Source organism: Poeciliopsis prolifica, unplaced genomic scaffold (genome assembly GCF_027474105.1).
Source record: "Poeciliopsis prolifica strain line A6 unplaced genomic scaffold, Auburn_PproV2 SCAFFOLD041, whole genome shotgun sequence".
In the NCBI taxonomy this organism is placed as follows: Eukaryota; Metazoa; Chordata; class Actinopteri; order Cyprinodontiformes; family Poeciliidae; genus Poeciliopsis; species Poeciliopsis prolifica.
The window spans coordinates 382,997-405,116 of record NW_026562416.1 but is presented as its reverse complement, the minus strand read 5'-3'; the positions used below and the strand labels follow the sequence as shown (position 1 = coordinate 405,116).

Genomic DNA, 22,120 nt, shown 5'->3' with positions numbered 1-22,120 from the left:
TCTATTAAATTTTATTTGAATAGCACATTCCAGCAGCAAGACATTTCAAAGTGCTTTACATCATAAACACAAAGTCATATAATAAACAACACATTGTTACATATTACATTTCTAATAAAACTAATCAGCTGGTTTTTAGTTAAGATTTAAAGGAAGTCAGGGTTTCTGCTGTTTTACAGTTTTCTGGAAGTTTGTTCCAGATGTTTGGTGCATAGATGCTGAAAGCTGCTTCTCCTCTCTTGGTTCTGGTTCTGGATGCAGATCAGAACCAGAACCAGAACCTGAGAGTCTGGAAGGTTGATACAACAACAGCAGATCTTTAATGTATTGTGGTGCTAAACCGTTCAGTGATTTATAAACTAACAACAGTATTTTAAAATCTATTCTTTGAGCTACAGGGAGCCAGTGGAGGGACTTTAAAACTGCTGTTATGTCTCTATCTTCCTGGTTTTAGTGAGAACAGGAGCAGCAGCTGTTACTAGCGGCTGCTTTAGCAGAGGCCAACGGTCTGCATGGGGGTGCATTTATTTCAGTCATTCAAACATAAACTAATCTCAATTTAAAAAAATAAATTGTGCTCATAACTTCTGGAATTGTAATGATTTTTTCTTAAAAGTTTTGTTTAAAAAAAATCTAAAAAATAATAATTTAGATCAAAATGACTAATTTTGTCTCATGAAGTGAAAACAGTCATTTGTAAATCAAAGGAATTTGTGCTCGTCAGAAATTTTTGGTTGCAATTCTGTGGTTTTGATGCTTCCTCTTTTTGGTTAAACTCAGAGCTTTGCTGGAAACATGAACGTCGCGGGACGTTTAAGGGACACGTCTTTCAACACCAACGTGTCATGAAATGATGGGTGGAGGTGGCGAGGGGAGGATGGACCCAGGCTGGGTTCAAAAAGGGAGTTTTAATGAAGATCTAGTCTGGCAGAAGAAGAAACTGACAGGGAGACAAACCCTGAGACCAGGATCCGGCTGCAGCAGGAGACACAGGGACGAAACAAAACTAATCACCACAGAACCACGCAGGACATGTCCTATTGGCCAGCGCTCAGCCCCTCCGAACCAAACCGAGACCGAACAACAGAAATACGCCACAAATGCAGGCATCTCCATTCTCTCCAGTTCGGTTCCATCTGCTTCCATCTCCTGCATTTGGTGCAGCTCTGGAGTTTGGGGCCACCTGAAAAATGACAGTTTTGAAACAAATCCAATAAGTGTGAAATGAGTAGCTTTGGACTGGGTCAAAGTGTTGATAAGAACATGAATAATAAAACATTGTGTAACCCACAAGTTACTTTAAATACACTTAATAATAGCAAAAGACAGCCAATGTAATTTACTTCTCTGACCAGCACCAATGCTATGACAGTATATCTAAAAAGAAGTTGGGCCGAACAAAAGACTCTAAATTCTAAAGAGCCGAGGTGTGAATGACAACACTGGAGTGCACAAAGTGTTAACAAGGAAGAGTAAAATTTAATAATAAAACTATTGTGGATCCACATACAATTATATCAAAATAGCGCATGTTTTTGTTTTAAATAGAAAATAAAATAAATAACAGTCCTTTCGAGGTGTCAGTGGATCTATTGTTTTGTCCAGTCTGTTCCACTGTGTTAGTTGATCCTCAATATTTCCAAAGATAGTGACCAGTCGGGTCACTATCTAAAATCTCACTGGGTTCTTGGGGCTGGGGCTCGCCATCCAAATCCAGAAGTGGGTCTTGAATCTCAGGGCTCTCCAATCCAAAGGTGCACCGTAATAATAAAAAAAAAAAAACCTGACCAACAGTCTCCGCTGAGAACGCGTCCCTTAAACGTCCCGCGACGTTTATGTTTCTGTAACCAAGAATAAAATTCACTCGGGTTCAGAGAGCAGTTTACTATCAACCAGTTAGATTTATTACAAATTACTGGACTGAAACGCATTCAATCTCATCTTAACTCATTCTGAGTTTATCTCACAAATAAACAAAACAAACAACATTTACTCCAAACATGAGTGGAACACTCTCATGGTCCTTGGTAAAAGAAAAATAAAATAAGCTGGCCAGCAAAACAAAAAAAAGTTCATATAGAGCTCTATATGTGTGTGCTGCATACGCCAAAGATGGATGCCACAGGTGGTCCTGACTGGGATGGCGACCCAGAATGAAGATGGCGGTCGCCGTCCGCAGACACAGGAACTTCGCGGCCTCCCTCTCTTCCTCCACAGGAACACGAACATCTTCCTAATTGTTGTGTCTACCACTAGCAGGAAAACATGAGGCATAAAGGAATCAGGCGATGTGCAGAAGCTGGGCAGAGACCGGCACGTCTCAGTTCTGCAGCAGCTCTGAAACTTCTAAGCCCGGGAGTTGCCCTAGCAACTGCCGTCAGAATGCTGCCGTAAAGTACTGCCGTACTTTGCTCTTAAAGGGGCAGTACCCACAAAGTAAAAGCAATACAAACAAAACAAATAACACAAACTACCCAAATATAGCTGGGTTACATTTCCAGCAAAGCTCTGAGTTTAAAGAACTTTCAGAGAAAAAAAAACAAATTTACTAATTTCAATTGTATAATTTGAGAAACTATTCCAATTTTGTTTTTCTTACCGGTTCTCCAGATTTTATCATCTCTCTCAAGCTCTTCATGAAAACAACGATCAGCTGTTAGCTCTCAACTGTTAGCTCTGACGCGTTCTGAGTAGAATGACTGCGCAGTAGTGAAAGGGGCGGGACAATCAACCCCATTGGCTGATGTAATGTCAGACCACGCCAGCTATTGGTTGCCCAATTCATCAACAAAACAACCATTAAAGGCCTTTTTCACAGTTTTTAACGATGTTTTAGCACGTTGGGATATATCTTTCTAAGTAAAATAAAACACAAAATCTATTTATACTTTCCAATCTGGTGAAACAAACAACAACAAAAAATATTAAATTAACATCAATTTCCACTTGTGTTTTTAACACTGGGTTACACTTGCATCGTTTTTCTGATTCTTTATTTCCCAGTCGCTGATATTCCTGACTGGATTCAGTTTGTGGTCGACAGTCACGTGATTTCCTATCCAGGTAAAATCATGATGATGCTATTAATGCAAACTGTCCCTCATTGCAGAACCAAGGGGCTTCATTAACACCTCATTCAGAACCAGACTGGATCAGCCTCCACAACCCAGAACCTGAAACCCGCCTGTCGCCGCCTGGCGGCCGCAGAGCAGGGTCCCAGGGAAATCCCGGAGATCAGAGACGGTACCGAAGGCATCTTGCAAAAAGCTTCACTTGTTGCTAGGAAACCGAACCTCTGCGTTACTTTTCTTACCAGCTTCCGGTGTAACTGTTGACACAAAGGCAGCTTAACGGCAACAAAAGAGCGAGGAGAAGTTGGAGCTAAAATGTTTGGTGTTGCTCGCAGCCCGTTTTCTAGAAGCACACGGTATGGCGGAGATGTTAGGAAGTGATTAATTTCATGCTAACATGTTATTGTTGAAGCAGCAACTTAACGGCTGCTCACGGTGTTTAGCTTCTCACGGTGAAACCGGCGATTATCGGCACGATTCCGATTCCAAGTTACAATATTGATCCCAGAGACATTGAATATTCATCCTCAGTGTTGTGGCGACTTCATTCTGCTGCCAATGATTCTATTGTCATGTCCAGCTGTTTCTGAGAGCAGAAGAAGAGACTTGGAGCCCCGGATGTTTCACTTCCTGCTGCGATGCAGAGTTCAGTCTGACAAGAAGAAGAAGAAGAAGAGGTTGATGTGGAGGAGCATCTCCTGGCTGTGACAGCAAAATGAAGCTGCTTCAGCTGCTCTGCTTCCTCCAGCTGAGCTGGCTCTGTCCAGGTAAAGCTCACATCACCTGCTGAGAGGAGGCAGCAGGACTGCAGCTGCTATCTGCAACATCCACAGCTTCTGTTTTATTCAGGCTCAAATTTCCTCCCAATATCTTATTTCTGTCCAGGTTTGGTGGAGAGAACGAAAATAAAGATATTTATCTGATAGTTTCCCTCCGACCACAAACTGAACCCTGAAGCTCAGCGTGTTGCTCCTGATTGAAATGTTCTGGGTGTTTCTGGAGCTCATGCTGCTCTGAAATGAAAAACAAATCTCCCTTTTTATTGTTTCAGTTCTTCTTGATGTTTTCACTCCAGACCCTCTGACAACAGAGACGCCTGAAGAGTTTGACTGTGAGTAAAACTTTGGAGGGCAGCTTTTCCACCGGACGTCTGCTGCCCTGGTTCCAGTGGCTGATGTCAGTCATGTGAATCATCTGAATCATGTGAATCATCTGAATCACGTGAATCATGTAAATCACATAAATCATCTGAATCATCTGAATCATGTGAATCAGGTGAATCACATGAATCATGTGAATCATGTGAAGCATGTGAATCAGGTGGATCGTGTGAATCATGTCAGTTATGTGAATCATGTAAATCACATGAATCATATGAATCATGTGAATAATGTGAATCATCTGAATCATGGGAATCAGGTGAATCGTGTGAATCAGGTGAATAATGTGAATTAGGTGAGTCATGTGAATCATGTGAATCATCTAAATAATGTGAATCAGGTGAATCATGTGAATTAGGTGAGTCATGTGAATCATCTAAATCATGTGAATCATTTGAATCATGTGAATCGTGAATCATCAGAATCATGTGAATCAGGTGAATCAGTTGAATCACATGAATCAGGTGAATCGTGTGAATCATGTGAATCAGGTGAATCGTGTGAATCAGGTGAATAATGTGAATCAGTTGAATCACATGAATCATGTGAATCATCTGAATCATGTGAATCAGGTGAATCGTGTGAATCAGGTGAATAATGTGAATCAGGTGAATAATGTGAATCATGTGAATCATGTGAATCATGTGAATCATGTGAATCATGTGAATCATGTCAGTCATGTGAATCATGTGAATCACATGAATCATGTGAATCATGTGAATCACATGATTCATGTGTTTTCAGGGTGGATTTTACTACAGACTCTTCGGGCCAGACTCAGACCTTTTCTGATAAAAAGTTGTGTGAGGATGACGAGGCTTTTGACTGTATTTTGCAGAGCTGCAATGCATTTTTTGCATTAAACGTGATCAATAGGATGTTAGCATTCACAAAAATGACAACATTAAATAGCAGTATGCATGCATGATGGATGGGTTATAGGTACATTTTCTGTTGAATGTATATCAGAAGGCTGAGGTTGCCAGGTGACGATACTTTTCTTTTCCAAGTGAGAGCAGAAAATGATTCAAAGCAAAGAATCGGAGATTTAATCCCAGCAGAGAGAAGTTTTGAGCGGAAAGAGAAAAGTTTGAGAGCAGAGTGAATATTTTAGAGCAGAAGCTTTGAGATGAAATCCTGCTTTCAGACTGAAAATGTGTGCTCTCGAATTATGGCAGAAAAATCCCCCATACGCTTCCCAGTTCATAAAGGTTTTGCATCAATCCATCGTGTTGAATCATCACACTTCTGTAAAGTAGCCGTGTGGAGGATGTCGTCCATCGCCGTTCCCATTGTTGCTGTGGCGACGCCATAACTCACTGATCAATACGTTCAGTGTTTTTAAATAAAAAATTAACATTAATAACTTAGTTTATTAGCCTGTCATAGAAAAACAGTATAAATTTACAAAGTCATTTTTTCACCATGTTAGTGAAACATTTATACATGTCAGAGTTCTAAATATTTAGTTTACAAGCTTTTCTGCTGCTTTCAATAATTCAATTAAAATTCTTCTCGAAAATAAAAAGCTGTTTATCCTGCTACGCTGATGACGCTCTGCTCTGTGTGTCTAAAATCCTTCAGGCTGCTGCAGATTCTGCTCCACATTTGCTCCTCAGTGGTTGATGGTTGAGTATTTTCTCAGTTTTCATCCTGCTCCTCATCCTCTGCTCTGTGACCCTCTGTGCCCTCAGACGACCCTTACGTTCATCACCTCGGCAGCACATGCAGGTGGACTTTCAGGTTGCCTGGAAACAGGAGTGGGGAGGCGGTTCCACTCCCACCGGATTTTTCAGAGACTTTGTCTGACCAGATCTGCCAGGACCTTAAATGTGGAAAAGTTTATACTGTGAATAAAACCACGCCGCCTCCCAACACCAAGTGCTACAAGCAGTGTCTTTTCCGGGATTGGCGTCTGCAGAAGTGCCTGCAGGTGGAGATGGCAGACTGCATCGTGGCCACAGAAGTGGTCTGTGGTGAGACTTTCCTCATTCTTCACACAAAATATGAATTTGTTTGAAATGATATTAAAATGAGGAAGATTGGGATGCTGAGGTGGTGCAGGGGTAAAGCACCACCCACCACAGGTTCAAGTCCCGGCCTGATTTCCTTTAGTGCTTGTCTTCCTCCTCTCTCAGTTCCCACTTTCTAATAAAGGCTGCAAAACCTTTAAACCTTCAAAGGTTTAAAGGTCCAATCTCTGGTCCTGGAGGCCTGCTGTCCTGTGAAGTTCCGCTGAGCCTCTGCAGCATCGGGACAGAATAACGAACCATTAAGGTTCTGGAGAACCGGTCCACACCAGGCCGTTTCGTTCCAGTGTTTTGTACCTGTGGCTCATGGAAAACCTGCAGGACTGGAGTTTGACACCCTGCTTTGAAGGGATCCATAATTACTTGCAACACTAGATTTGATTGTAGATGTAAAAGCAACACAGTGAGAATAGAATGCTCAGTTTTTATAAATGTTAATAAAATATTGTCACAGGAATGTCGCCATCTGCATTCTGGGTAAATGACGTGTGACGGTCCGACTGCCTGGCTCCTCCAGTGATGAGTAACGTTATCAAGCCTTTTTAATTTGGACCGGAACCTTGAAACCGATCAGAACTGGGAATAACAGGAGGTGATGAGGAGCAAACAGGAAGAGGAAGAGCTGGCTGTAGCAGCTGCTGCCTTCAGCTTCATGATGAAACGATGAAAGAGACTCACCTCCTGTCACTGTATACCTGGTTCTGGAGCTCTGAGTCCGGTCTCCTGGTCTGGCCTTGGTCTGGGGCAGCAGTAGTGCCGCCGCTACTGCTACCTTAGAGCACCGTTAGCTTCCAACACTGTCAGTCTGATGTTCCTCCCAGCGTTTTCGCGCAGTGGAGTTTAGGCTCTTTGTGGACGAAAACTGCCAGCACGGCATTTATTTTTAGCTCATTATGGTAATCACTTCTTGGAGCCTTTGTCAGTTTTGCTTGTACAAAATGTCTCAGAGACTTCTGGAGAAAAATGTGGAGGACCTAAATGTAGATCCTGCAGAAGTTGTGTTTGGATTCGGTGTTGTGTCAGAAGAGCATGCGCTGTCAGACTGTGCTCCTCTTTTTTCCTGTGGGAAGCATCCAGATTCACTTTTATTTATTTTTATTTTTTTTTACAGCCAACAGTGACACCAGGTGGCATTATTCTAAATTACACTGGTCCAACGCAACATGACAAACTGTGTGAAGTGAGCCTTCCTGTGTTTACTCTGCACACACAGGAAGGCTCTGCAGAATGGAGCAAACGCATCATCCATTGGTGAAAACAAGGTGAAAGTCCTGCATGAAAAATAGAACAAAACATGCACATTTTTCAAGCAATTATGAGTTTTGGTGTATCACAAACTGCAATTTGATTAGTTAGTGGGAAAATTAACTGCATGACGGAGTGTTTGAAGGTGGAGCAGTGCTTTCTGCAGCCATGAGCCTCTGGAACCACCTGCAGATGTCCTGGACCGAGTCCACAGGACCAACTGGTCCTCATCATGTTGATGCTGGTTTGACACCAATGGAAGCAAAATCCAGTATTGTCAGTCAGGACTCTATGTGGCGCTTTAAATGTCAGCAGTGGGACCAGACCTCTACCAGAATCAGAACGTGTTGATCTTTCATTGTCTTTACAAACGTCTCCGTCTCATGATGAGTCGTCCAAACAGGCGCTGATACATCCTCAGGACAGATTTCACTCAACGTGACTCATTAAAGGAATAATTAATGAAATTGTTAGCATGTTTTCATGGTCATTTTGTCTTCAGGTCATCACTCTGTCCGGCTGAAGGGACATGGGGACCAGTGTGCTGGGCGGGTGGAGGTATGGAAGGACGGGACGTGGGGCACGGTGTGTGACGACAGATTTGACCTGAATAATGGCGACGTGGTTTGCGACCAGCTGGACTGTGGCATCGCTCTCAGGGTGACGGGTCAGAACGGATTGTTCCCTCCAGGGAGCGGACCGATCCACCTAGAAGAGCTGAACTGCACCGGGAACGAGCAGAACCTGTGGTTCTGTCCGGGTGTCCAGGAAAACTCTAAATGCGGACACAAAGAGGATGCTGGTGTGGTGTGTTCAGGTCAGTTTGCATCAAACATCTGGTCTGTTCCTGCTAATGTCCACGTTTTGCACAAGCTGCTCTTCTTTATTTGTAGGAGCTGCAAACATTTGAAATGTTTTCCTCAAAAATGAATGAAAAGTAAAGATACAAAAATATCAGAATTCCTCAAAGTTATTTCATTTCCTTTCCCTGTCCATCCAAACATCAACCGGTCCGATCATCCTGCCTTCCTTTCTCCACTGTTTCATCCTCACCAGCAGTTTCTCTGTTAGCTTCATGTAATATCCAATCTGAATCCTAAACATTGTTTCAATCTTTTCCTGTTTTCCCTGCAGATTCGAAGGCGTTTTTTGGAGGAACCACAGAAGGTGTGACTGAGTTGATGACCACAGTGTGAATCTACATTAAAAAAAAGACAAATCAATAGTTTTAGGAATGTGAGCTGATTGTGTAAATCTTAATATATTTGATGTTTGTCCATTGCTGCCAGGTCCGCGTTTCATTCGTCCTGCAGGCGGTCTGACTTCGCAGCATTTCAGCATCATCTTTCTGTGTATTGGGCTCCTTGTTCTCGTTGGGCTGAGCTTGGCTTTCTGCCGCGTTTACTGTCATTGGCACGGTACGTCCTGCTGTCCTCATCTGTACGACCAAAGGTCAACCTGCACTAATCCAGCAGTAAAGTTGCTTTTAACATCAATAGCAAAGTTGAGATCGGTGAGGACAACGGAGCAGACGGTTTGAGCAACCTGACGGTTGGAGCAACCTGACGGTTGGAGCAACCTGACGGTTTGAGCAACCTGACGGTTTGAGCAACCTGTGGACGATGAGGAGGAGACGATGAAGACCCAAACCTTGAAGACGTGACGACTCTAAAATGCAGAGTATTGTTGAAGGTCACTAGTTATTAAACGTAAAATAAATATTTATCATAAACGCTAATTAAAAAATAAAAACTATGAAATGAAAATAAACCATTTCTCACTTGATATTTGTTATAAATGTAGTAAAATGAGTTTTGGTCTGTAGGTCGTCGGCATCGCCTCGTCTGCTGATCTGCTCAGCATCTGGTTTCTGATTTGCTGACGGCTTTGATTGCTGCTGGAGCAGAAGATCAATCCCACAATCCACTGCGTCTCCCACTTCCAGCAGCAGGAAGAGGAGGAGCGTCAGACGGAAACGCCTCAGGATCTGCTGCTTTCTGAAGCCACGCGTCTGGAGAGGACCGCAGCGCTTCCTCACTTTCACTGCATGCCTCCTCTGCACAACAACAACCCGAAGCCAGACGGTCCGACAGATAATCAGAAAATGGAAATGAAGAACGATATCCAGGGAAAACCGACAACTGGCAAGAAACCAGACTTTGTCGCATGAAAAGGAAAACTGGGGTGAAAATTCTCAAGGCCTTCAGAAAGAAGTTAAATCTCAACAGGAAATCTGCCTCCAATTTTCCTAAATACCACAGATGAAGATCTAACAAGATCTCATGATTACTTCTTGGATAGATTTCAGTTTCAAAGCAACATTCATTGTTTCTGAATCTGTTGCTTTCATTCCTCCATCTTCATCACTTTTCACTGCATTTCTTCTTTTGTCAGGAAAGTGAAGTTTGTTTCTCCTGATGAAGTTAAAGCTTCATTTTGATGTTTTGCAGGATAAATAAAAGTTTCCATTTTGGTCATTGGGATCCTACCAAACAGTTCACTCTCTGGAACCAGTAGTTTCATATCAGTGTACATTTGTGGAAGTTAATTTCAACATTTAGTTTGGCACTGCTTCAGTTCCCACCCTGCAGTCTGACCTTCCTGTTGCGTAACGATGATGGTGGTGGGAGGGCGTGGCTCTGGATCACGTGGTGTTGGTAGTGCTCCAGAGCATCCACAATCACATCCGTGATCCACAATCACAGATGTGATTGTGGATCAATCCCACAATCCACTGCGTCTCCCACAATCACACTGCGATCCACAATCACATCTGTGATTGTGGATCACGGATGTGATTGTGGATGCTCACCTGATGACGTCAGTGACTGGGTGATGGAGGAAGTCTGGCCACATATCAATACCACATATTCACTGAATCAAAGACTTCTGGAAATCCAGAACAAGACAAAACCACCATGGTTAATTAACTGGGGAGGCTCAACCAGATCCAGAACCAGTTAGTATTAGTTCATCTACCGTTCAGAAGAGCAGATTCAACTAAAATATATCTGATAAATGTACTTTTAATGGAACTGCTAGAACTTTAGTGAACATTTTACCATCTATCCTGAGAGTCTGATTGGTCTGGGATTATTCAGATCATTTCATGTATCCAGGTTTTAGTATTATTGCAATGACATCCTGCTCCATATCGTCAGGTTCTGTTTGCTTAACGCGTCCCAAAGCTGCACCAAACAACATTTCTGTTTTCTCCAAACAATCATACCAGCTATAATCCAAATGTAGCATCAGGGGCTCCATCTGATGCTACACTTTTCAAAACAGAGTCAAATTGTTCGACACGGAAATTTTCTTCACAAATGTTTCCAAGTGTTTTATCAGAGGTGGGAATAACATTTCTGATTTGTTTAGGTTTGATGCTTTTATTGTGAAAGGTAAACTTCCGGTGTAACTGTTGACACAAAGGCAGCTTAACGGCAACAAAAGAGCGAGGAGAAGTTGGAGCTAAAATGTTTGGTGTTGCTCGCAGCCCGTTTTCTAGAAGCACACGGTATGGCGGAGATGTTAGGAAGTGATTAATTTCATGCTAACATGTTATTGTTGAAGCAGCAACTTAACGGCTGCTCACGGTGTTTAGCTTCTCACGGTGAAACCGGCGATTATCGGCACGATTCCGATTCCAAGTTACAATATTGATCCCAGAGACATTGAATATTCATCCTCAGTGTTGTGGCGACTTCATTCTGCTGCCAATGATTCTATTGTCATGTCCAGCTGTTTCTGAGAGCAGAAGAAGAGACTTGGAGCCCCGGATGTTTCACTTCCTGCTGCGATGCAGAGTTCAGTCTGACAAGAAGAAGAAGAAGAAGAGGTTGATGTGGAGGAGCATCTCCTGGCTGTGACAGCAAAATGAAGCTGCTTCAGCTGCTCTGCTTCCTCCAGCTGAGCTGGCTCTGTCCAGGTAAAGCTCACATCACCTGCTGAGAGGAGGCAGCAGGACTGCAGCTGCTATCTGCAACATCCACATCTTACTTTGAGCTTCTGTTTTATTCAGGCTCAAATTTCCTCCCAATATCTATTTCTGTCCAGGTTTGGTGGAGAGAACGAAAATAAAGATATTTATCTGATAGTTTCCCTCCGACCACAAACTGAACCCTGAAGCTCAGCGTGTTGCTCCTGATTGAAATGTTCTGGGTGTTTCTGGAGCTCATGCTGCTCTGAAATGAAAAACAAATCTCCCTTTTTATTGTTTCAGTTCTTCTTGATGTTTTCACTCCAGACCCTCTGACAACAGAGACGCCTGAAGAGTTTGACTGTGAGTAAAACTTTGGAGGGCAGCTTTTCCACCGGACGTCTGCTGCCCTGGTTCCAGTGGCTGATGTCAGTCATTTGAATCATGTGAATCATGTGAATCAGGTGAATCACATGAATCATGTGAATCATCTGAATCATGTGAATCAGGTGAAGCATCTCAGTCATGTGAATCATGTGAAGCATGTGAATCAGGTGGATCGTGTGAATCATGTGAATCATGTAAATCACATGAATCATATGAATCATGTGAATAATGTGAATCATGTGAATCGTGTGAATCATGTCAGTTATGTGAATCACGTGAATCATGTAAATCACATGAATAATGTGAATCACGTGAATCAGGTGAATCACAAGAATCATGTGAATCATCTGAATCATGTGAATCAGGTGAATCGTGTGAATCAGGTGAATCGTGTGAATCAGGTGAATAATGTGAATCAGGTGAATAATGTGAATCATGTGAATCATGTCAGTCATGTGAATCATGTCAGTCATGTGAATCATCTGAATCATATGAATCATGTCAGTCATGTGAATTATGTGAATTATGTGAATCGTGAATCATCTGAATTATGTGAATCAGGTGAATCATGTGAATCGTGAATCATGTGAATCATGTGAATCATGTGAATCAGGTGAATCATCTGAATCATGTGAATCATCTGAATCATGTGAATCAGGTGAATCATGTGAATCGTGAATCATCTGAATCATGTGAATCAGGTGAATCATCTGAATCATGTGAATCATCTGAATCAGGTGAATCAGGTGAATCATCTGAATCAGGTGAATCATCTGAATCAGGTGAATCATCTGAATCATGTGAATCAGGTGAGTCATGTGAATCAGGTGAATCATGTGAATCATGTGAATCAGGTGAATCATCTGAATCATGTGAATCATCTGAATCAGGTGAATCATGTGAATCAGGTGAATAATGTGAATCAGGTGAATCATCTGAATCATGTGAATCATCTGAATCAGGTGAATCATGTGAATCAGGTGAATAATGTGAATCAGGTGAATCATCTGAATCATGTGAATCATCTGAATAAGGTGAATAAGGTGAGTCATGTGAATCAGGTGAATCATGTGAATCATCTGAATCATGTGAATCAGGTGAATCATCTGAATCATGTGAATCATCTGAATCATGTGAATCAGGTGAATAATGTGAATCATGTCAGTCATGTGAATCATGTGAATCATCTGAATCATATGAATCATGTCAGTCATGTGAATTATGTGAATCGTGAATCATGTGAATCAGGTGAATCATGTGAATCGTGAATCATCTGAATCATGTGAATCCGGTGAATCATCTGAATCATGTGAATCATCTGAATCATGTGAATCAGGTGAATCATCTGAATCATGGGAATCATCTGAATCATGTGAATCAGGTGAATCATGTGAATCGTGAATCATCTGAATCATGTGAATCCGGTGAATCATCTGAATCATGTGAATCATCTGAATCATGTGAATCAGGTGAATCATCTGAATCATGGGAATCATCTGAATCATGTGAATCAGGTGAATCAGGTGAGTCATGTGAATCAGGTGAATCATCTGAATCATCTGAATCATGTGAATCAGGTGAGTCATGTGAATCAGGCGAATCGTGAATCATCTGAATCATGTGAATCAGGTGAATCATCTGAATCATGTGAATCATCTGAATCATGTGAATCAGGTGAATCAGGTGAGTCATGTGAATCAGGTGAATCATGTGAATCATCTGAATCATGTGAATCAGGTGAATCATCTGAATCATGTGAATCATCTGAATCAGGTGAATCATGTGAATCAGGTGAATAATGTGAATCATGTGAATCAGGTGAATCATCTGAATCATGTGAATCAGGTGAATCATCTGAATCATGTGAATCATCTGAATCAGGTGAGTCATGTGAATCAGGTGAATCATGTGAATCATCTGAATCATGTGAATCAGGTGAATCATCTGAATCATGTGAATCAGGTGAATCATCTGAATCAGGTGAATCATCTGAATCAGGTGAATCAGGTGAGTCATGTGAATCAGGTGAATCATGTGAATCAGGTGAAACAGTTGAATCATGTGAATCAGGTGAGTCATGTGAATCGTGAATCAGGTGAATCATGTGAATCAGGTGAGTCAGGGGAATCGTGTGAATCATGCGAATCAGGTGCATCGTGTGAATCATGTGAATCATGTCAGTCATGTGAATAATGTGAATCATGTGAATCAGGTGCATCATGTGAATCAGGTGAATCATGTGAATCATGTGAATCAGTTGAATCGTGTGAATCAGGTGAATAATGTGAATCATGTGAATCAGGTGAATCATGTGAATCAGGTTAGTCATGTGAATCAGGTGAATCATCTGAATCATGTGAATCAGGTGAATCAGGTGAATCGTGTTAATCAGGTGAATAATGTGAATCAGGTGAGTCATGTGAATCAGGTGAATCATGTAAATAATGTGAATCAGGTGAGTCATGTGAATCAGGTGAATTGTGTGAATCATGTGAATCATCTGAATCATGTGAATCAGGTGAATCATCTGAATCATGTGAATCATCTGAATCAGGTGAATCATGTGAATCAGGTGAATAATGTGAATCATGTGAATCAGGTGAATCATCTGAATCATGTGAATCAGGTGAATCATCTGAATCATGTGAATCATCTGAATCAGGTGAGTCATGTGAATCAGGTGAATCATGTGAATCATCTGAATCATGTGAATCAGGTGAATCATCTGAATCATGTGAATCAGGTGAATCATCTGAATCAGGTGAATCATCTGAATCAGGTGAATCATGTGAATCAGGTGAAACAGTTGAATCATGTGAATCAGGAGAGTCATGTGAATCGTGAATCAGGTGAATCATGTGAATCAGGTGAGTCAGGGGAATCGTGTGAATCATGCGAATCAGGTGCATCGTGTGAATCATGTGAATCATGTCAGTCATGTGAATAATGTGAATCATGTGAATCAGGTGCATCATGTGAATCAGGTGAATCATGTGAATCAGGTGAATCAGTTGAATCGTGTGAATCAGGTGAATAATGTGAATCATGTGAATCAGGTGAATCATGTGAATCAGGTTAGTCATGTGAATCAGGTGAATCATCTGAATCATGTGAATCAGGTGAATCAGGTGAATCGTGTTAACCAGGTGAATAATGTGAATCAGGTGAGTCATGTGAATCAGGTGAATCATGTAAATAATGTGAATCAGGTGAGTCATGTGAATCAGGTGAATTGTGTGAATCATGTGAATCAGGTGAATCGTGTCAATCAGGTGAATCGTGTGAATCAGGTGAATCATGTGAATCAGGTGAATCATGTAAATCAGGTGAATCGTGTGAATCATGTGAATCAGGTGAATAATGTGAATCATGTGAATTAGGTCAATCAGGTGAATCAGTTGAATTGTGTGAATCATGTGAATCAGGTAATAATGTGAATCATGTGAATCTGGTGAATCAGGTGAATCGTGTGAATCGCGTGAATCATGTGAATCATGTCAGTCATGTGAATAATGTGAATCAGGTGAATCATGTGAATTAGGTGAGTCATGTGAATCATGTGAATCATCTGAATCATGTGAATCAGGTGAATCATGTGAATCAGGTGAGTCATGTGAATCATGTGAATCACATGAATCATGTGAATCAGGTGAATCATGTGAATCAGGTGAATCATCTGAATCATCTGAATCATGTGAATCAGGTGAGTCATATGAATCAGGCGAATCGTGAATCATCTGAATCATGTGAATCAGGTGAATCATCTGAATCATGTGAATCATCTGAATCAGGTGAATCATCTGAATCATGTGAATCAGGTGAGTCATGTGAATCAGGTGAATCATCTGAATCATGTGAATCAGGTGAATCATCTGAATCATGTGAATCAGGTGAATCATCTGAATCATGTGAATCAGGTGAATCATCTGAATCATGTGAATCAGGTGAATCATCTGAATCATGGAATCATGTGAATCAGGTGAATAATGTGATTCATGTGAATCATGTGAGTCATGTGAATCAGGTGAATCATGTGAATCAGGTGAAACAGGTGAATCATGTGAATCAGGTGAGTCACGTGAATCATGTGAATCAGGTGAATCGTGTGAATCAGGTGAATCGTGTGAATCAGGTGAATAATGTGAATCAGGTGAATAATGTGAATCATGTGAATCATGTCAGTCATGTGAATCATGTCAGTCATGTGAATCATCTGAATCATATGAATCATGTCAGTCATGTGAATCATGTGAATCGTGAATCATCTGAATCATGTGAATCAGGTGAATCATCTGAATCATGTGAATCATCTGAATCATGTGAATCAGGTGAATCATCTGAATCAGGTGAGTCATGTGAATCAGGTGAATCATGTGAATCATCTGAATCATGTGAATCAGGTGAATCATCTGAATCATGTGAATCATCTGAATCATGTGAATCAGTTGAATAATGTGAATCATGTCAGTCATGTGAATCATCTGAATCATATGAATCATGTCAGTCATGTGAATTATGTGAATCGTGAATCATCTGAATCATGTGAATCAGGTGAATCATGTGAATCGTGAATCATCTGAATCATGTGAATCAGGTGAATCATCTGAATCATGTGAATCATCTTAATCATGTGAATCAGGTGAATCATCTGAATCATGTGAATCATCTGAATCATGTGAATCAGGTGAGTCATGTGAATCAGGCGAATCATCTGAATCATGTGAATCAGGTGAATCATCTGAATCATGTGAATCATCTGAATCATGTGAATCAGGTGAATCATCTGAATCATGTGAATCATCTGAATCATGTGAATCAGGTGAATCATGTGAATCATCTGAATCATGTGAATCAGGTGAATCATATGAATCATGTGAATCAGGTGAATAATCTGAATCATGTGAATCATCTGAATCAGGTGAATCATGTGAATCAGGTGAATATTGTGAATCATGTGAATCAGGTGAATCATCTGAATCATGTGAATCATCTGAATCATGTGAATCAGGTGAATCAGGTGAGTCATGTGAATCAGGTGAATCATGTGAATCATCTGAATCATGTGAATCAGGTGAATCATGTGAATCGTGTGAATCATGTGAATCAGGTGAATCATGTCAGTCATGTGAATCATGTCAGTCATGTGAATCATGTCACTCATGTGAATCATGTGAATTATCTGAATCATGTGAATCCTGTGAATCATCTTAATCATATGAATCATGTGAATCATCTCAATCATGTGAATCATCTGAATCAGGTGAATCAGGTGAAACAGGTGAATCATGTGAATCAGGTGAAACAGGTGAATCAGGTGAGTCATGTGAATCATGTGAATCAGGTGAATCATGTGAATCAGGTGAGTCAGGGGAATCGTGTGAATCATGCGAATCAGGTGAATCATGTGAATCATGTCAGTCATGTGAATAATGTGAATCATGTGAATCAGGTGCATCATGTGAATCAGGTGAATCAGTTGAATCGTGTGAATCAGGTGAATAATGTGAATCAGGTGAATCATGTGAATCAGGTGAATCATGTGAATAATGTGAATCAGGTGAGTCATGTGAATCAGGTGAATCGTGTGAATCATGTGAATCAGGTGAATCATGTGAATCGTGAATCATGTGAATCAGGTGAATCGTGTGAATCAGGTGAATAATGTGAATCAGGTGAATAATGTGAATCATGTGAATCATGTCAGTCATGTGAATCATGTCAGTCATGTGAATCATCTGAATCATGTGAATCAGGTGAATCATCTGAATCATGTGAATCATCTGAATCAGGTGAATCATGTGAATCAGGTGAATAATGTGAATCAGGTGAATCATCTGAATCATGTGAATCATCTGAATAAGGTGAATAAGGTGAGTCATGTGAATCAGGTGAATCATGTGAATCATCTGAATCATGTGAATCAGGTGAATCATCTGAATCATGTGAATCATCTGAATCATGTGAATCAGGTGAATAATGTGAATCATGTCAGTCATGTGAATCATGTGAATCATCTGAATCATATGAATCATGTCAGTCATGTGAATTATGTGAATCGTGAATCATGTGAATCAGGTGAATCATGTGAATCGTGAATCATCTGAATCATGTGAATCCGGTGAATCATCTGAATCATGTGAATCATCTGAATCATGTGAATCAGGTGAATCATCTGAATCATGGGAATCATCTGAATCATGTGAATCAGGTGAATCAGGTGAGTCATGTGAATCAGGTGAATCATCTGAATCATCTGAATCATGTGAATCAGGTGAGTCATGTGAATCAGGCGAATCGTGAATCATCTGAATCATGTGAATCAGGTGAATCATCTGAATCATGTGAATCATCTGAATCATGTGAATCAGGTGAATCAGGTGAGTCATGTGAATCAGGTGAATCATGTGAATCATCTGAATCATGTGAATCAGGTGAATCATCTGAATCATGTGAATCATCTGAATCAGGTGAATCATGTGAATCAGGTGAATAATGTGAATCAGGTGAATCATCTGAATCATGTGAATCAGGTGAATCATCTGAATCATGTGAATCATCTGAATCAGGTGAGTCATGTGAATCAGGTGAATCATGTGAATCATCTGAATCATGTGAATCAGGTGAATCATCTGAATCATGTGAATCAGGTGAATCATCTGAATCAGGTGAATCATCTGAATCAGGTGAATCAGGTGAGTCATGTGAATCAGGTGAATCATGTGAATCAGGTGAAACAGTTGAATCATGTGAATCAGGTGAGTCATGTGAATCGTGAATCAGGTGAATCATGTGAATCAGGTGAGTCAGGGGAATCGTGTGAATCATGCGAATCAGGTGCATCGTGTGAATCATGTGAATCATGTCAGTCATGTGAATAATGTGAATCATGTGAATCAGGTGCATCATGTGAATCAGGTGAATCAGGTGAATCATGTGAATCAGTTGAATCGTGAATCAGGTGAATAATGTGAATCATGTGAATCAGGTGAATCATGTGAATCAGGTTAGTCATGTGAATCAGGTGAATCATCTGAATCATGTGAATCAGGTGAATCAGGTGAATCGTGTTAATCAGGTGAATAATGTGAATCAGGTGAGTCATGTGAATCAGGTGAATCATGTAAATAATGTGAATCAGGTGAGTCATGTGAATCAGGTGAATTGTGTGAATCATGTGAATCAGGTGAATCGTGTCAATCAGGTGAATCGTGTGAATCAGGTGAATCATGTGAATCAGGTGAATCATGTAAATCAGGTGAATCGTGTGAATCATGTGAATCAGGTGAATAATGTGAATCATGTGAATTAGGTCAATCAGGTGAATCAGTTGAATTGTGTGAATCATGTGAATCAGGTAATAATGTGAATCATGTGAATCTGGTGAATCAGGTGAATCGTGTGAATCGCGTGAATCATGTGAATCATGTCAGTCATGTGAATAATGTGAATCAGGTGAATCATGTGAATTAGGTGAGTCATGTGAATCATGTGAATCATCTGAATCATGTGAATCAGGTGAATCATGTGAATCAGGTGAGTCATGTGAATCATGTGAATCACATGAATCATGTGAATCAGGTGAATCATGTGAATCAGGTGAATCATCTGAATCATCTGAATCATGTGAATCAGGTGAGTCATATGAATCAGGCGAATCGTGAATCATCTGAATCATGTGAATCAGGTGAATCATCTGAATCATGTGAATCATCTGAATCAGGTGAATCATCTGAATCATGTGAATCAGGTGAGTCATGTGAATCAGGTGAATCATCTGAATCATGTGAATCAGGTGAATCATCTGAATCATGTGAATCAGGTGAATCATCTGAATCATGTGAATCAGGTGAATCATCTGAATCATGTGAATCAGGTGAATCATCTGATCATGGAATCATGTGAATCAGGTGAATAATGTGATTCATGTGAATCATGTGAGTCATGTGAATCAGGTGAATCATGTGAATCAGGTGAAACAGGTGAATCATGTGAATCAGGTGAGTCACGTGAATCATGTGAATCAGGTGAATCGTGTGAATCAGGTGAATCGTGTGAATCAGGTGAATAATGTGAATCAGGTGAATAATGTGAATCATGTGAATCATGTCAGTCATGTGAATCATGTCAGTCATGTGAATCATCTGAATCATATGAATCATGTCAGTCATGTGAATCATGTGAATCGTGAATCATCTGAATCATGTGAATCAGGTGAATCATCTGAATCATGTGAATCATCTGAATCATGTGAATCAGGTGAATCATCTGAATCATGTGAATCATCTGAATCATGTGAATCAGGTGAATCATCTGAATCATGTGAATCAGGTGAATCAGGTGAGTCATGTGAATCAGGTGAATCATGTGAATCATCTGAATCATGTGAATCAGGTGAATCATCTGAATCATGTGAATCATCTGAATCATGTGAATCAGTTGAATAATGTGAATCATGTCAGTCATGTGAATCATCTGAATCATATGAATCATGTCAGTCATGTGAATTATGTGAATCGTGAATCATCTGAATCATGTGAATCAGGTGAATCATGTGAATCGTGAATCATCTGAATCATTGAATCAGGTGAATCATCTGAATCATGTGAATCATCTTAATCATGTGAATCAGGTGAATCATCTGAATCATGTGAATCATCTGAATCATGTGAATCAGGTGAGTCATGTGAATCAGGGAATCATCTGAATCATGTGAATCAGGTGAATCATCTGAATCATGTGAATCATCTGAATCATGTGAATCAGGTGAATCATGAATCATGTGAATCATCTGAATCATGTGAATCAGGTGAATCATGTGAATCATCTGAATCATGTGAATCAGTGAATCATATGAATCATGTGAATCAGGTGAATAATCTGAATCATGTGAATCATCTGAATCAGGTGAATCATGTGAATCAGGTGAATATTGTGAATCATGTGAATCAGGTGAATCATCTGAATCATGTGAATCAGGTGAATCAGGTGAGTCATGTGAATCAGGTAAATCATGTGAATCATCTGAATCATGTGAATCAGGTGAATCATGTGAATCGTGTGAATCATGTGAATCAGGTGAATCATGTCAGTCATGTGAATCATGTCAGTCATGTGAATCATGTCACTCATGTGAATCATGTGAATTATCTGAATCATGTGAATCCTGTGAATCATCTTAATCATATGAATCATGTGAATCATCTCAATCATGTGAATCATCTGAATCAGTGAATCAGGTGAACAGGTGAATCTCATGTGAATCAGGTGAAACAGGTGAATCAGGTGAGTCATGTGAATCATGTGAATCAGGTGAATCATGTGAATCATGAGTCAGGGGAATCGTGTGAATCATGCGAATCAGGTGAATCATGTGAATCATGTCAGTCATGTGAATAATGTGAATCATGTGAATCAGGTGCATCATGTGAATCAGGTGAATCAGTTGAATCGTGTGAATCAGGTGAATAATGTGAATCAGGTGAATCATGTGAATCAGGTGAAATCATGTGAATAATGTGAATCAGGTGAGTCATGTGAATCAGGTGAATCGTGTGAATCATGTGAATCAGGTGAATCATGTGAATCGTGAATCATGTGAATCAGGTGAATCGTGTGAATCAGGTGAATCGTGTGAATCAGGTGAATCATGTGAATCAGGTGAATAATGTGAATCATGTGAATCATGTCAGTCATGTGAATCATGTCAGTCATGTGAATCATCTGAATCATATGAATCATGTCAGTCATGTGAATCATGTGAATCGTGAATCATCTGAATCATGTGAATCAGGTGAATCATCTGAATCATGTGAATCATCTGAATCATGTGAATCAGGTGAATCATCTGAATCATGTGAATCATCTGAATCATGTGAATCAGGTGAATCATCTGAATCATGTGAATCAGGTGAGTCATGTGAATCAGGTGAATCATGTGAATCATCTGAATCATGTGAATCAGGTGAATCATCTGAATCATGTGAATCATGTGAATCATGTGAATCAGTTGAATAATGTGAATCATGTCAGTCATGTGAATCATCTGAATCATATGAATCATGTCAGTCATGTGAATTATGTGAATCGTGAATCATCTGAATCATGTGAATCAGGTGAATCATGTGAATCGTGAATCATCTGAATCATGTGAATCAGGTGAATCATCTGAATCATGTGAATCATCTTAATCATGTGAATCAGGTGAATCATCTGAATCATGTGAATCATCTGAATCATGTGAATCAGGTGAGTCATGTGAATCAGGCGAATCATCTGAATCATGTGAATCAGGTGAATCATCTGAATCATGTG

The 22,120-nt window shown here is 40.3% G+C and overlaps 1 protein-coding gene and 1 pseudogene across 2 annotated transcripts; both read left to right on the top strand.

The window, feature by feature from the left end:
• Positions 1 to 2,716: 2,716 nt before the first annotated feature.
• On the top strand, positions 2,717 to 9,974 carry LOC129375821 (scavenger receptor cysteine-rich type 1 protein M130-like). 2 transcript variants are annotated; one of them, XR_008607672.1, is made up of 9 exons: positions 2,717 to 3,427; positions 3,652 to 3,838; positions 4,123 to 4,182; positions 5,926 to 6,207; positions 8,009 to 8,323; positions 8,641 to 8,673; positions 8,796 to 8,924; positions 9,006 to 9,198; positions 9,332 to 9,974. XR_008607672.1 is itself a non-coding variant. In XM_055055129.1 (8 exons), exons 2-8 carry the CDS (start codon positions 3,787 to 3,789, stop codon positions 9,044 to 9,046), a joined length of 912 nt encoding a protein of 303 aa, XP_054911104.1. In that variant the 5' UTR covers positions 2,717 to 3,427; positions 3,652 to 3,786; the 3' UTR covers positions 9,047 to 9,256. The 2 variants fall into 2 exon arrangements, 1 of the variants encoding a protein (XP_054911104.1); XM_055055129.1 differs by lacking the exon at positions 9,332 to 9,974 and having other exon boundaries at positions 9,006 to 9,256.
• Positions 9,975 to 10,491: 517 nt separating this feature from the next.
• LOC129375823 (antigen WC1.1-like) overlaps positions 10,492 to 22,120 on the top strand; it is a 46,519-nt pseudogene continuing 34,890 nt past the window's right edge.